Source organism: Notolepis coatsorum (genome assembly GCF_963971535.1).
Source record: "Notolepis coatsorum genome assembly, chromosome: 6".
In the NCBI taxonomy this organism is placed as follows: Eukaryota; Metazoa; Chordata; class Actinopteri; order Aulopiformes; family Paralepididae; genus Notolepis; species Notolepis coatsorum.
Genome location: NC_140170.1, coordinates 75,604,461 through 75,619,914, shown reverse-complemented (window position 1 = coordinate 75,619,914; position 15,454 = coordinate 75,604,461). Strand labels below are relative to the sequence as shown.

The 15,454-nt window shown below is 44.2% G+C and overlaps 1 protein-coding gene across 1 annotated transcript in view; it reads right to left on the bottom strand.

The window, feature by feature from the left end:
• The window catches only part of crocc (ciliary rootlet coiled-coil, rootletin), a 172,407-nt gene that overhangs the window by 2,347 nt on the left and 154,606 nt on the right, over positions 1-15,454 (bottom strand). The window contains exons 32-36 of the mRNA XM_084316245.1: positions 12,631-12,855; positions 12,001-12,150; positions 10,713-10,913; positions 9,946-10,077; positions 3,646-3,819 (exon numbers count right to left, since the gene is read on the bottom strand). Of these exons, the coding sequence (XP_084172371.1) occupies positions 3,646-3,819; positions 9,946-10,077; positions 10,713-10,913; positions 12,001-12,150; positions 12,631-12,855 (882 nt within the window). The remainder of the gene's footprint in view (positions 1-3,645; positions 3,820-9,945; positions 10,078-10,712; positions 10,914-12,000; positions 12,151-12,630; positions 12,856-15,454) is intronic.

Here is a 15,454-nt window from a genome sequence, read left to right as displayed (position 1 = left end):
CACCCTGACTGACCTGTAGGAGTCGCTGTTTACAACGACCAGAATACCACCCCACCGGCTTCCCTCCCGCTGACTCTGCCAATTGAGCCAGTATGACGGCCGGCCAAGCCGGAGGCAACGCTGACAGCCGGATTCGATACCAGTGTCTCTCGCGTTGGTGACGAGCGCTTAGTCCGCTGCACCACCCAGCCGCCCAATATTGAATTTCTTTTTTTTTTGTGATATTTCTCCCCATCCCAATTTACCTCTCGTGCCAATACTCCCTCCCATGTCCTGATCGTTGCTCGCATATGCCCCCCACTGGCCGGTTGTAGGGAGGATAGAAGCCTTGCATCACATGTCCCCTCCGATACATGTGGAGGCAGCCTGTCGCATCTTTTCACCTGCCAGCGCGGACTCTCATTTGGCGAGGAGTAACGTGTAGGAGGCTCACACTGCCCCCGCCATTTTTCCTGACTTTGCTGTGCAGGCGCCCCAACCGACCTGTAGGAGTCGCTGTTCACAACGACCAGACTATCACCCTTCGACTTCCCACCCGCTAACTCTGCCAATTGCGTTAGTATGACGGCCGGCCCAAGCCGGACGCAACGCCGACAGCCGGATTCAAACCCGGTGTCTCTTGCGTTGGTGACGAGCGCAATGTCCGCTGCGCCACCCAGCCGCCCTAATATTGAATACTTCTATACTTTTACTTGAATATAATTTGTATCTGAGTATTTCTCCTTTTACTTAAGTAAAGGAACTGTGTACTTCGTTCACTGCTGAAAATAACATATTCTCAGAATAACCCGTCAATAACTGTGAAGCGACCTTGGGTTTCCTGAATATTCTTTTTGGGGTACCTACTAGTGAAGGTAAGGACTATATGACATCAATCCTGCTTTGATCCAACCATGATTTCACATTGATCGTTGCGACCATGTGTAACCTACTCCAGAATGTATGCCGTTGGTGACGATCAAAGCATCAAAATATGACCCCCCCCCCCCCCCCTTCATGCATTCATGATGAAACATAATACCTATTATATACATTTGATTTGGAAATAGTAGTAGTGTCCAGGCGAGCAACGCCAACGCTTTTAGTAAAATTCACGTATTCCTCCATAGCGCCTTTTTATGGAATTACCCAGGATCACTCTGAAACTATACTTATATTCACCACAGTATAACACGCGAACGTATACATGAAAAAATTTATTCTTTTTCACATATTGAACGATGGATAGTTGATGTCAAATGAGCCATAGTATTGTATCCATAGCTATAATATAGAATATAGATATAGCCCTGCAAACACCGCCATGCAGCCCTATCTCTCAGGGGCCTCTCAGGGGCCTTTGGAATGGAATGGAAACGAATATAATGAGTGAGAAAGGCCCCTTAGAGTGGTGGCGCAGTAGGAACTAAGATGCTCTAGGCCTCCGGCGCTGAATGAGTTAACAATTGTTTGCCCACCAAGATGGTGTGGTATAGTGGTTAGCATTCGCTTCATTAATGCCATTGTTCTTTTTATTTCTGGTTGCTCAACTTCCATTGCAAAGATATTACAGACGTCTCCGTTTGTGTGGATGTTGACAAATACATCAATAGAAGCTGTGAACACAAACTATAGTGTTCATAAGCACAGACAGTAATATAAAGGATCAGTGTGGTAGTTTTGAACACGGAATCCTTTAACAATAACATGGTGACGGCGGCTACGTGGCGTAGTGGGCAAGGCGCTCGCCACGAATGCAGAGACGCTGGGATCGCCTGTTCGATCCCAGCGCTCCACATTGCTTTCAGTTTAGCTGGTCGTCCGTACTAATACACATTGGCCGTATTAGGGGGTGGGAAACTGATGGGTGGGGATCGGGCGTTGTGGACAGCGACTCCTACAGGTCGGTTGGTGCGCCTGCGCAGTAGAATCAGGAAGTGTCGGGGGCAGCGTGAGCCTCCCACGCGTTACTCCTCGCCACTGAGGGATCGAGCTGCGCAGGTGAAAAGATGCGACTGCTGTTACCTCAAGTACCGGAGGGGACTTGTGCTATGTATGACTTAGTCCACATTGCAGCCGGCTTGTGGGAGGCAAGAAACAGCGTTCGTGACAGGGGAGGGTTGAATTGGATGATACGAAATTGGGATGGGAGAAAATATAGAAAAAATGGGAGAAAAAGTGGATAAAAAAAAAACAATAACATGGTGATAATAATGAAGCTACTTCATACCGTAATTAAATGTGATTTTATATTGAGTAAAAGTATATTTCATTATTTCTGTATTTACTACATCTTGAGGTGAAATGTGAGTTTTAAAGATGTTTTAAATGAATTCTCTGCCAAAATACTGGGAATCGTGTGATTGCCATGGTAACTAAGGATGCTGTGGCAGAAACCACTGTATGGTGCCAGAGTCTAAGTGAAGTGCTGATCTAAGTGGAAAAAAAGCCATTTTCTATCATACAATTGTAAATTTTTTCCATCAAATGAACCATTCTGTGTTTTTACACAAGAAAAACTAAGATATGTATGACAGAGTCTTAGATACGAATGACTCCCCATTCAAAGAGATAGGGGTCTGGTCTTGCTAGTTCCTGTTACCAAGATGGCGGCAGAGGCGACTTTGTCGTGAGGATAAAACATCATCAAGGACCCCTCCCCATCTCCCTGGTTACAGCCACATGCTTCAGATGCAGTCTTTATTACTCAGGCCCTATCACTATTCAACAGTAAATGAACACTTACGTGCATGCGTATCTTTGGCAGCTAAGGGTCAGTGACATTGTTCGTCAAATAGTATCGAACTTGAGTGTTACACTCTGAGTGCATAATAGTATAGACATATTAGCATGATAAGTAGTAGTAAGTATAGTAGCACCCAAAAAGTTCAACACTGTTTGATGAACAATGTTACTTACCCTTTGCTGCCAGAGCTGTACCCTTTCTGCTGACTTATTGTACAGAACTTGTAAGTCACATCAGCTAAATTACTAAATGTAAAATGTAAATGTAGTAAGGTACATAATAGTAAAAAGGTTATTTATTTATCTTTAATGTTGTCCCGTCCCCATGTGTGTAGGCAGAGATGAGACTGGAACCAAGTTGTTATCTGACAATAATGGGAGCCTAGAAGTTTCCTCTGTTGTTCTGTTCATCTCTGGATCATAGATCACATGTTTGAAATGAACCCTTTCAGGTGTACCATCTCACATGCCAGATTAGAATTTGAAATTTAAAAAGTGAATATTCTAATGATGATGCCATGATGGCTCCTGAATTGCTATAATTCTAATTCCACCACAGTCAGGACAGCTGAAACCCGGCCAATTTTCTGCCGTCGACTAAAAACACACCTTTTCAAACAATAAAAAAAAAAAAAAAATGGTCTACAAACCTATTATGTACCTTACTACTATGCTACTATACTTATACTACTACCTATCATGCTAATATGTCTATACTACTATGCACTCTGAGTGTAATAGTGTATTTACCTCCTGGTGACTTGTTGTTCACAATTTGTAAGTCATTTTGGAGAAAAGCATCAGCTAAATGACTAATTGAAAATGGAAGTAAAAACATATTACATATATTACATTTAAATGAAGGACAAATCATTGATGATTGTCCACCTATAAACGTAGATATATAGTGTCCATATTAACCTGTTGCTCAAGGCCCTTGACCCTTTGGCGATGGGCCCTCTCTCGGGCGGTCTGGGTGCGTTCGATCTCCCTGTGGCCCGTCCTCAGCCTCTCCGCCTCGTGCTGGGCCTCGTCTCGCTGCCGCGCGGAGCTCTCACACGCGCTCTGCGACTGCTCCATCTCAGCCAACTGAGTCTGCTCAGCCAAACACGAAAGACAGACAAAACACACAGAGACGCCAAAACGTTGCATTCATATCGGGTGCAGTAGACTGTGTGGACTGATGGCGGAAAAAGACAAGGTCAAAGTTCAAACGTGGTAACTTTCTGTTCCCTTCTGCCTTCTTCCCGAACCAGGTAACCTTGGTAACCCGGATCTGTCAAAATCCATCTTTTCTGTTTACTCGGATAACGACATCTTGCGTCATCCAGACTACGGAGTAATCGGCACCAATCTGGAATTGTGAACATACTGTATCCACAAGCAGCATGTGGACTACCATAAACACACAGGTGTTTGTTTGTTTGTGCTGAAGTCCTCTAACGAATGGCCAATACGCTTTTTAACCCTTTGAGGTGTGAGTTTATTTCTTTATCTTAATTTTTCTTATCAACTATAGGTTTCAACAACCAGCCGCCATTGTGACATCACTGTTAGAATGTTGACTTCTAGACATTGGATCTTTTTCTTCTGTAAAACGTATGTTACAGAGTCACTGCATGTACTCACTGAGAGCAGCAGCAGCAGCGACGACTGGGTCAATAGAACGAGGGAACAAAACAAAAACAATTCTCCTCAACTGCTCGACAGTTAGCGTCTTAACAAGCAGCAGATGTATTCAAAGCCGGAGAGGCCCTCGGGCTAGCGAGGCTACAGCCATTTTGTACCGATTCCAACCGCTTACGAATGGGGGTTACATTTGCCTGGCCTACCCTACCCCCCCCCCCCCCCCCCCCCCCCCCCCCCCTCCCCACCTACGTGCACACACACCCCCACCTCCAAGCTTAAGGAATAATACACTGGAACTTTGGGGAGGGTGAAATAAACTAAAGAAGAATGGGAAAATGATCTGCTGTGTAAGTAATGTCTGGTCTCAACTGACCCAGTTATAGGCCCCTTTTCACGGCAGCCATTTTGACTCGTCTTATAGATGGGTAAACAAAGGTGTAACCGTGGATATAGAATCATGAATAGCATACATCTATGGTTATAGAATAATGAATATTCTATATCTAGGGTTACACTTTTGTTTCCCCGTCTAAGACGAGTCAAAATGGCTGCTGTGGAAAGGGCCTTATAAAGACGAGAGCTATCCTCTTAACCTGCTGACGAGGTTGACTGATGCTCAACAGATGGATAACAAAACCTATCTGATAGATAACCTTCTTTCTCACTTAAGTCAGTGAGGAAACATACAGACGTGACCAAAATGTCAACCATTCTTTTCACAGAAGGAAGGTTTGTTGGAGGGTGTGTGGTTTTATGGGCCACACAAGCACTTACGAGTCCCTTCTGTGGAATGTATCTTGGTAAATTAACATGGGGAGTCTCTTTGTTGAACTACCAGAGGGGTTCAGTGGTCAAGCGGGGGGTGAGAGGTGTGATTCAAAGTCCAGGTGATTCGGCCTCTAAAAGCTCACCCCGCTAGCGGAGGCGTGGGAAAATAACAACAGCTAAGAAAACACACCCCATGGCAACAGTGACACCAGATAAGTGTCGTCAGTATTCACACCTTCATTCCACAGACATGTTCCCTTTTGCTTGTCCCTTGGTTGGTTCATGTTCTCGCGTTGCAAACTTAAAGGGGCAGTTCACCCAAAAGAAAAATAATGGGAGCTGAATTGCACTCGTGCTCAAAGCACCAACGAAATACATTTGAAAAGCTCAAAAAGCACTTAGTCTCTTTTCAGAAATCTGTGGATTATCTTGAGTAACCTGGAATTTTGGAAAGAGACGTTGCTTTTGAGTTTTTCAAATGTATTTCTTTAGCGCTTTGAGCGCCACAAGCTGCGTGCCGTTCAGCTCCATTGTATTGGAGTGCCGGGGCCCGGGAGACATCTCTAAAATCAGGTGAATCACAACAAAACTATCGGGGTGGATAGATAGCACTCCAGGTAAGGGGGGAATATATCATTTTTTGGGGGTGAACTGCCCTTTTAAAAGTCCAGCGTTAGGGTCTTTACAAATAATGCATTACACATTACTCGCTACTTCCAATTACTTTACTTAATTTCCCTGGGAAAAGTAATTTGTTCGACTACTTTTACTATATTACTTGTTATTATTACAAACAGCGACCTGTAGGCAAAAGAGCCTCTCTTGGTATTGCACTTTGTTTACAATTTTAGTTTTGGTCTGATGTGTGTGTTGGAGTTGAGTGGGGACAGGGGGAGGGTTGCCATTGTATTGCTGGCCACACATCTATCACATCACAGGCAAGCTATGTAGTAACTTATTATAGTGTGGATTTCTCCAGACCTCTCTTGGCAGAGCCTGAGGTGTGGCCAGCAATAGCAACCGCTCCCCCCCTATCCCCACTCAACTCCAACCCACACACCAGAAACCAAAAACCAAAAAATATAAACAAACTACAGTACCAAGAGGGGCTCTTTTGCCTAGTTACCATTTGATAGCGTTACAGATTATAACTTTAACCCTTTCACTACCACACTACAGAAGGTTAACCGTTCATTATCACACTACAGACTGTTAACCGGCTGTAGTGTGGCAGTGAAAGGGTTAACCTTCTGTAGTGTAGTTGTGAACGGGTTAACCCTTTGTCGTGTGGCAGTGAAAGGTTAACCGTCTGTAGTGTGGTAGTGAAAGGGTTAACCTTCTGTAGTGTGGTTGTGAAAATCGTGTGGTAGTGAAAGGGTTAAGATGTCTGCCATGCGTTCATGCTCAGTGGGTTTTTCTGTAGCTTTGGGACACTTGGCTTTCAGCTGTGTGATTGTCTGTCCTCCCCCTGACAGCGTGACAGACAACAGGAATGAGGCGAGGGAATGAAAACAAACCGTAAACTAGAGGAACATTTCCATAGGCTTATTACGCCAATAAAGAGGGAATAATGGCAGTATTTATTTATTTGAATCCATAACAATAGTGGGGGTGGGGGGGGGGGGGGGGTGATAACTTCTCTCCTTTCTAAAAGCCAGCGCGACGAAAGCCAGGCGACGAAAACATAGAGTGAGCTGTCATCAATATTTATATGAATCCACAACACCAGAAGGGGGAATGATAACGTATGGAATGCAAGTTGCGCCCACAGATCAGTATCTGTAATGCAGTTACTGAAATTGGAACAGCGTTGCCGCACGTGACCTTGTTACAGGTGAAATCATGTGATTACATGACAGTCCTACCTGAGTCTGGGGGCATATGCTTTGCTGTTCAGGAAACTATAAAAGAAGGAAGGGTCATCGCGTCACTGTGTAGCGTGTGAACGCACATAGGTGAAACCTTCAGTTCGGTCAACATTTGTTGAATGGGATCAGCCATCTCCTCGTTTATGACCCGGCATTTAAACAGGTTATTATTACCTTGGATGTCAGAATCATCAGCAATTTGTTGCATTGTTAACTAGCTAACGTTTGATGTATTGGTTGATGTACAGTATATTTCTTCAGATAGCTTGTATATTCTGCTTCTCCATGCATCCCCCGTGGGCTTCAATAGAACTGGCACCAAAGTCTGAAACCAAGCAGAGCATAAAATGCTAGCGTTCTGATGTGATGACCCTTCCTTCTTTTATAGTTTCCTTGTGCTGTTCCTGGATGTGTTTGAGAGCAGTAGTGTTTCTACTGGCTGTGCTACAGCAGGTTCTTTGGTATGTCTTTGTTTCCCTGCATGTAATGGCTACTCTACTGGTCCATAACTTGGATACTAACAATTGACCTATCTCAAGTTCCGCCCTCTTTTCTTGATCCTCCACAGTAGATACAGTTGTGATTGGAGGATCAGGAGGGCAGGGCTTTAGATAGGTCAATTGGATTATTTTCACGTGCAGACAGCAATGTTTGTCTCCTGCATATGCTGTGTTGTGTCTATTTCAGTGGTGATACCAGAGTTGGACCAGAGGAAATTATTATAGTAGAGTTGGAATGTTTTGAAAAAGTTGTCTCCCTTAATACAACTGTAGCACGTTTGACTGTCATAACAAGGCGCAGAGCAAAGAGTTGAGCCAAGTGTAGATCGCAAAGCACAACATAAACTGTGAAGTTGTGGCATTTACACCGAAGTTTCACATGACATTCTTTTGAAATTCTTACTATATGCCCCGTTTTTGTGAAGAAATCCATATCACTGTTGAAAAAACCTTGGATCTCCAATATTGGTATTTGTCATGTTTGAACTTTCTATTTAAAGGGGAATACCACCCATTTTAAGACGTTACGTATGTTATTCCTGTGCCCCACGGCGGTTCAGTCAGTATTTGTGAACACATACCACTCTCTCCCAAAATCTCTCCAGAAATCAGATAGAACCATCCAATCGGTGATGTCACTGGGATGTGAAATCTGGGGCTGCTCCATAGACAATGAATGGGGCTCTGACTCTGTGAGGCCATAAAATGTTTGTGTGAGATTTTCACCCAAATTAGGTTTTAATTTAGGTTCAGACCAGGATGTGTAAATTCACACAAACAGTTTATGGCCTCGTAAAATCAGAGCCCCATTCACTGTCTATAGACCTGTACCATGACACTCCCCTGACTAAGGCCCTTGTTACACACACTGTTTTTGCGCTCGTTTTTATACGTTTTTGAATACGTTTGCCGTCCCTTTTACACAGAAATGCGTTTTTTGGCGGATACGTTGTGGCCCTACTGAAAACGCTAAATTGTGTTTTCCGTTTTGGAGTAACTCGCCGACAACAGAACGTTAGCTTCTAGCCACAATGCTATACTGTTATAATGGCATCTTCCATTCACGTTAGCATGCAGCTAACAATGTAGCTAAACAAAGTCACTGATCTTTTTTGAGACTAAACAAATGAGAGAGCAGAACACACAGTGAATGTATCCGTTTTGTTTATTGCACTTTTATTACACTTTGCTGAAAAAGAAGTGCTGCATTGGGTAAATAGGCAAAGATGGTGGCGCCCGCCTTGTTGACATTTTCTTTGCAGGAAGTGTATTGGCACATTCAAGTTCTGATTGGTTGAGAATTGCCTTCATGTTCGCCACCTACTGCCATCTACTGCTTTGGCAGTGTACTACATCACTGTGCTCAGGTAACAAAACGAAAGTGTGACCCACCTCTCATACGTTGCGGCGAAACTCACCAGAAAATGAAACGAAAATGAAACGAAAGTCTAACCGCAGCCTAAAAGTTGTTTCAAACGAAAACAGCTGGATGTCATTTGGCCAAATCAGCATGGCTGCGAGTGTGAGTCTTTCACCTTTTACATATCTAGCTTTGGCATGGATTGATTGTTTAGATCGCTAGCATGGCTAACAAATACAAATATATTGTAGTCTGCCCCGTTGTTCTGACCAGGATTACGTTCCTTTTGCCCCCTTGATGCGCACGCACATCTGAGTCTGACGTAAACGAGAAATGCATCTATGGAGCAGACAGTTACATTCCAGTTACATCACCGATTGGAGGGTTCTCTCTCTGATTTCTAGCTTCAGGAGAGAGTGGTGCATGCTCACAAATACTGACTGAACTGTCCTGGGGCGCAGGAAGAACATTATGTGAATTCTGAAAATAGGTGACATTGCCCTTTACGTTTACATGGTTATTTATGGTCCATGAAACCGGTTAAAAACACAAAGTTTAACTTCAATAACACATGGGGGTCGGTCTGAAAATCAGTTTGTGTTTTTTTGAAGGGGCACTTCAAAAAACAATGCTAGTATATTTTGCACATAAAACCCTAAGAGTTTTGCACACATTTATTTAATTTGACAGTTATTGAGAGTAAATTCATTTGAATATGGCTACCAGTGATGTCATCAGGGACATTGAATCCTTGTGTCGTGTTAATTACAGCTCAATGAAAAGATAAGGTAGCAGTCCCTATAAGACAAGGTATTGCTATGATCTCATGGATAATTTCATGGAGCTGTAAACACAACGCAAGGATTCAATATCCCCGATCATGACATCACTGACGGCCATATTCAAACTCATTTACTCTCAATAACTGTCAAACTAAATGAAGGTGTGCAAAACGGTTTAGAGTTTTTGGATCAACATTGTTTTTTGGTTAAAGTGTCCCTTTAATTCCTGAAAAGTTGACCCATTTAGAGATGTGAGGTTTTCTGCACTACATTATGTCTATGACACACACACACCCACACCCCCACACACACACCTGCAGCAGGACTATATGTTGCTGTGCTTCCTGCAGCTCCTGCTCTGTGGTGGTGAGGGAGCGATCCAGACGACCCTTCTCTGCAGACAGACGCATGCTGCCCTCCTCCGTCTTCAGCTTCTGACGTTCCACCTGGCGAAGAGACACCGTTAACCCTTTCACTGCCGCACTACCAAACGGTTAACCCTTTCACTGCGACAATCTAACCCTTTCACTGCCACGTGACAAAGGGTTAACCCTTTCACTACCACACTACAGAAGGTTAACCTTTCACTACCACACTACAGACCGTCTGTAGTGTGGTAGTGAAAGGTTAACCTTCTGTAGTGTGGTAGCGAAAGGGTTAACGCATGTAATCAGTAAGGTTTGTCACGTAACACTTATGTATACATAAGTATACTGTATACTGCACTTTTGTTTACACTGTTTATTTTCCTCATGTTTTAATATTCAGATACAATTTGATTGCCTATATTTATGTCTTTCTACTACTACCCTGCCCATACCTGTACCTCCCCTCCCCGACGTTGCTATGACGAAAAGCTGAACAAATTTAAAAAGCAGAAAAAAACCAGACTAATGATTTTGTAGACTATGAAAAAAACCTACCCATTAACTGACTAATCGACTAGGAGGGAGTAGTGCAATAATCAGTACATACACACCATGTACAAGATAACCATAAAATACTACTACTAATAACAATATACTCTCATTTCCTTTTGTGTGCCAACATGCATGTTATCCTGATGGGACACGGCGCTGACCTTATCCAGTATATTCCTCAGTGCGTTCTTGTCTTTCTCCAGCCTGACAGCTTGTCTCTCTGCGTCCTTCTTCTCAGTCTCCAGCACGGCCACGGCCCTCAGCAGCCCCCGCACCCTCTCCTCTGCAGACACCCGCTCCGTCTGGGAGGACTGGGCACCGCGCTGGGCCTCTGCCAGACTCGCCGAGCGCTGGCGCAGAGCCTGCCGGGGGACAAGCGGGAGAACGGATAGAAAGACGTTACACCAGGGAGGTCTTAAAAGCCCAAATCCATCGTGTTTAAAAGAATGTTCTTTGGCTTAATACTACAGTCGGTTCCGTCGCCGTATCATTTAAAAGAATATGATAAAAAAAAATAACAAATGGAAATCATACATATCAAGCATTGATACTTGTGTAAGGTCTGTCACTTTCGAACCTGTTAAATGTTTGAACTGTAATGATGTGTTAGCCTCTATTAATTTCACAATCTGCTTTCCAGTGTTCCAGATTACTGTAATCAAGCTAACACTAACATATTGCCTTCCAAAATTGGCATTTACCGGTATGTTTATAGGTGAAGTGCAAGGGGCGCCTCTCTCTCTCTCTCTCTCTCTCTCTCTCTCTCTCTCTCTCTCTCTCTCTCTCTCTCTCTCTCTCTCTCTCTCTCTCTCTCTCTCTCTCTCTCTCTCTCTCTCTCTCTCTCTCTCTCTCTCTCTCTCTCTCTCTCTCTCTCTCTCTCTCTCTCTCTCTCTCTCTCTCTCTCTCTCTCTCTCTCTCTCTCTCTCTGCTTGACCAAACTAATGAACAGGAGCTTGTTACAGGAGCTTATCCACTATTAGGAATACATTTAATTAATATTAGTTTTATTAATCATGACGTTCTCCTGCCAGAAAACGAGTGCCTGGTAATAGTGAAGTGCCTCCCTGCCAGTAGCTCCATCTCTCTCTCTCTGGTACACACTGTCCCTCAGAGCAGGCAATATGCAACTACAACTATCCAAAGCCAAGACATTCATAATTGTTTTGGGATTGCCTGCAATTACGAAAAAGGCATGGGGATTTAAAAACGGATATTCACCTGTTGTCTAGTGCTAGTCTTGTATCAAAAGCTCAGTCAATCAATTAGAGAATGAAAACAATGTCTCTATTTCTATTTATTATTTCTGGTGGTGGGGCTCCCCACTTGTTTACGTTTGGATCACTAATTGGCCCTTTAAAGGGGGCACACCTCAGTAGAATGAGTGCAGATAGTTCAGCCTGCGAGTACAGCAGCAGTGATGTTGATGGTAAAGGTAGAATCTCTGCCCACCTCTTGAGCGTGCGTGAGCTCGGCCTCCAGTTCCCCTCGGCGCAACTCGCTCTGGGTCAGCTCGCTCTGCAGCGTCTGCACATGCTCAGTGAGGGTAGCCACGCCCCTCTTCCCGTCCGTCAAGGACACCCGAGCTTCATCCATTCGTTCCTGATGAGCAGAAAGAAGAAATGGTCGCTCTGTGAGATGCAGCAGAGGTAGACCTGCAACCCCCCACCCCCCCCCCCCCCCCCAGTAGGACTGTCCTCCACCAAAGACATTCTTAGCAGACTAATAGTCATAGGACCTAAACGATTAGTTGATTTAATTGACAAATCTGTAAGATTGTGTCCACATGCAGTCATGCAGAAGGACCTATTTAAATATGGTGCTTATAATCTTTCAGGAGAGCATGGGGGGAAAAAACACTGATTGACTAAAGTCGACTAAAACCAAACCCACCAATTAATGGCCTATGAGGGGTCAGCCCTACCATCCGGTTATAAATATTCAGAGAATACCAAGTAGACCAAGCAGGCTAAAGCTTGCTACACATAGTGACATTTTGATGGATTTTTAATCAATAGTGCAGGCCAGGATCACTCAGCATCTTCCCTTCAGCTAAACCCCCTTTCCATCTCCTCCACCTACCTGTAGCTGCCTCCTGTCCTGTTCTGCCATGCTAAGGGTCTTCTGCAGTGCAGCCAGGCGCCCCTGGGTGGCGCTTTGAGTGGCAGAGGCCTCCTGAAGGCTCTGGTTGAGAGACTGGCTCCTGTCTTTGAGGCAGGACTCTCCTTCCTGGGCTTTGAGCAGGACCTGGTTCAACCTCTCCACCTCCCTCTGGAGGGCGGCCACGCGGCTTTCCCATTCCGCTACCTAGAGGAAGACAGACCTGCTTTTACACACCAACGCAGTGACCCGGGAATGACCCGTGTGACTGTCTGGAGCCAAATAATGTTGATTGAATGTCACATTGGATGTTATTAATGTTAACAGTAACAATATGCAACATCTACCTTGGTTGGGTGTTACATAATTTGTGGTCAACAGATTAACTAAAGTAAACAGTTAATCTACCTACACTTGAAAGGCGTATTCAGTTCAGTTCAACTTTATTATCCCAGATCGGGCACACGATTAAAACAACACAAGTACAACAGATTCTCCTGGACAGGGAATTATATTTAAAGTGCTAGATTACATGTGCAAATTGAGCAGGGTTATTGCACAGCGAACGATATCTGTGGGTCTGTGGGACCTATCACCTAACCAGACACCTTCACAATAGTGCTCAGATGGTTTTTATCTCTGAAGTTCAGGTTAACATACCAAGCAATCATAGAACAAGTAAGAACTGATTCAATACAATGACTAAAACAATTACATAATTTCCCTTTCTACATTAAAAGCATTTATCTTCCTAAGGAAGTACAAACGCTGCCACCCCTTCTTACAGACCGCATCAGAATTTGTATCGTTATTGTCAATGACCGTTCCAAGATATTTACATTGTTCTACAAAGTGGACGCTAAAACCTTTGAAGAAGGTCTGAGATGGTGGCTGAGAAGATTTCCTTCTGAAGTCAACGATCATATCCTTGGTCTTTGTGATATTTAGTTTGAGGAAGGCCTCATCACACCATTTGACAAGCGCCATCTACCACTGGACCACATGCTCAGATTAATCTTTAGGGAGCAGGCTGATGACAACTATCATCAGTGAATTGCAGGCTCTGCCTGTCTTCTACAGTCAAGTCAAGTACATTTGATTTGTATAGCACATTTTAAACAACAGCAGTTTACATAAATATCACTAAAACTAAGCAGATAACTCTGTGCAAGGGATTTAGAAAGCCGGGCTGAAAAGATGTGTTTTTAGGAGCAAGTGGCAAGTGACTGGGCAGACCTAATATTTACAGGTAGACTGTTCCAGAGGCGCGGGGCAGCCACAGCAATGGCTCGATCGCCTCTGGTTTTTAGCCTTGCTCTGCAGACGTCCAGGAGCATTTGATTTTAGGACCTCAGACGGGGACGGGGTGTGTGGACATGTAGGAGATCTGTGAGGTAGGGAGGGGCAAGGCCATTTAGGGCTTTAAAAACGATCAATAGCAATTTAAAATTGATCCAGGACGCGTGTATACTTTCGACAACAAATGTTTGTTTCCGCGTTCGAGTTTTGCGCTCTGATTGGCCAGGTCATGTGACATGTGCGCCAATCGTGGGACGGCAAGTTCAGCGCCTATTTCCGGGTCTAACAGCCTGCAAACTACCTAACGCCTAGTTTATCACTGGTTAAGCTTAGGCGACTCTTTCGCAGTTGGTTAAGGTTAGAGTTTGGAATCAGGGCAGGCGTTCTATCGCCATGCTCTAAGACAAACTCTAACCATAACCAACTTCGAAAAAGAGCGCCTAAGCTTAACCAGTGTAGAAACTTGCGCCCCCACGATTGGCGCACATGTCACATGACCTGGCCAATCAGAGACGCGGAAACAAACATTTGTTGTCTAAAGTATTCAGGCATCCAGGACTGGTTGTAGAGAATGTAGAGCAGAGAGGACAGAGGACACGGCCCTGAGGAGAGCAGATGGAAGAGGAGCGCTGTTCTGACAGAAAGCCAGTCACCCTCAGAGACCTACATGTTAAAAAAAACTCCACAATCCGACGCACACAATGAACATCAACATTCAAATACATACGCAGTTTGCTAGCTAAAACATGTGGCTGGATGGTGTTGAATGCAGATGAAAAATCCAAAAAATAAAAGTCTGGCATGTGTGCTGGGATCATCTACGTGTTGTTTATACAGGAGGTTGAGTAATGCGATTGAGGCATCTTCCCCCCCAAACCGCAAGGGGTCCAGAACCTCCCCCACTGCTTCCAACAGCTCGTTCTTTACCAACCTTTCAAATTACTTCATGACCAGTGACATCAACTAGGTCAGCCGATGATGGACAGATTATTGTTAGGATTAGGGTGACGAGGGAAGGAGAGGAGAACCCAATATGCGGACAGGAATGGAAGGAGGAGGCGGAGACGGAAGTTTGCTCTTCTCAATCACTGTGTTCTATTTATTTCAGAACCACGAGAGCAAGGATACTGTACAAGCACGAAACAAAAACAAAAGCGAAAGGCGCAGCCGAGCGGGCACTGAGAAAACGAACTGGTTACACGAAAAACAAAGTGCACAAAACGGAAAACTAACAACACTTACTTTGACTCAAAACAACAAAAGGGCAAGGATGACGAAAGCAGTGAAACGACAGGTACAGGGGTTACGGAGGTATGACGCCACAAGGAAGTGAGGACAGACCCACACTTAAATACAAGACTAATTATAATTAGCAACACCTGGCAAAGCCAGTCCAAAACACAGAATCAAATAAACACCAAACTAGACACAAAAAGCAATATCACACACAACAACCAGACAGGAGGACAACATTTAAACAAGGGAAGGAAGAGCCCAGGACAACATA